The sequence below is a fragment of the Empidonax traillii genome, unplaced genomic scaffold, assembly GCF_003031625.1.
Source record: "Empidonax traillii isolate 1590-97213 ecotype Southwest subspecies unplaced genomic scaffold, ASM303162v1 scaffold1430:size110176, whole genome shotgun sequence".
NCBI classification, from domain to species: Eukaryota; Metazoa; Chordata; class Aves; order Passeriformes; family Tyrannidae; genus Empidonax; species Empidonax traillii.
The window spans coordinates 18,333-19,594 of record NW_020956623.1 but is presented as its reverse complement, the minus strand read 5'-3'; the positions used below and the strand labels follow the sequence as shown (position 1 = coordinate 19,594).

The 1,262-nt window shown below is 44.1% G+C and overlaps 1 protein-coding gene across 1 annotated transcript in view; it reads right to left on the bottom strand.

Moving 5' to 3' along the window:
• The window catches only part of UPK3A (uroplakin 3A), a 13,924-nt gene that overhangs the window by 6,784 nt on the left and 5,878 nt on the right, over nucleotides 1-1,262 (bottom strand). Inside the window, exon 2 of the mRNA XM_027907245.1 lies at nucleotides 427-536. Coding sequence (XP_027763046.1) covers nucleotides 427-536 — 110 coding nt within the window. The remainder of the gene's footprint in view (nucleotides 1-426; nucleotides 537-1,262) is intronic.

Below are 1,262 nucleotides of genomic sequence, written 5' to 3'. Positions count from 1 at the left end.
CAAAAAAAACCACACCACAAACAAACAAACAAAACCACCAAAAAAACCCACAAAACCACCCACACAACAAAAACCACAAACAAACAAAAAAAACCCAAACAAAAAACCCCCTAAGATAAGCAGGCACAAAGAGAAGAGGCAGATAATATGTTTCTTACCTGCACACAGCTGTCCCAAACAGCAAAATAGTACTACAACCCAAGAGCTGCACATGCCTGAGCCCTCCAGAAACTTCCACAAAAGGAAAAAGACTGTTGGGATTGCAGCCCCTGCTGAAGATCTCCCACATCCACTACTTCCCCGCAGGCAGCCACAACTACTTGTCCCCACCAGGTGCCTGCAGCCAGAAACTGCCCACCTCCTCAGAACCTCCCTATATTCTCACTGCCCCTCCTGCTCCGGTGCTGCCAATCCTCCAGCTCTTACCTGCTCCAGGTGAGGAAGGTGTTGCAGCTTTCGTTTCTACCTGATAATGAGTAGCTCTGCAGTTCTCAGTGCTGTGGGTGTAAACAGGAGCCTTCTGCTTCTGGTTAACCCTAATGTGATTCAGGGCAACTGCATGAGGAGCAAACCACTGGAAACCTGAATGTGACCTGTTGGGCTGAATTGTTCAGCTGAGAATATTCCTGATGAGTAATTGCTGTTACAACTGGTCTGTTACATAAGAGCTTGAATTAAAAAAATTATTAATCATCCACTTAAAATAGGCTGAGAGGAAAAAAGAAAGTATCAGGGGGGTCTTACAGAATTAATGGGGCTAACGTGGTGTCACTGCAGCAACTCCAAATTTACATGGGTATCATCACCCAGGTTACATTCCCAAATCCATTTTCTTTCATGGATATAAGGGCCGTGGGCCCCAGAAATGTGTTTGAAATGTGTAATCAAATGGTTAGAATGCAATTTCCTCCCCATATGTGCCTCATTGCCTTTCGAATTCTGCACGTGGTCCTCAGTGTGTTTGGTTTGACTTTCCTCTCACACAACTTTTTAGGAAGAATATTGAATACAGGAGGTACCCTGGATTTGTGCTGCTGTGGAATAAGAAAGAGTTGTATTATTCCTTCTTACTGTACAACGTACTCTAAACCTGTGCTGGCAAAAGTACTCAGGTGTGTTAGATTAGGCCAGAAAAGATCTTACCCTTCTGTCTTTTATTCCCAGGAATCTGGTGTGTAACATTTACGCTGTGGTGTCAGTTGTACAAGCTTGGTGCTGCTCTGCTCAAGGGGTTTTATTCTTTAAGGCAGTACATAATGATG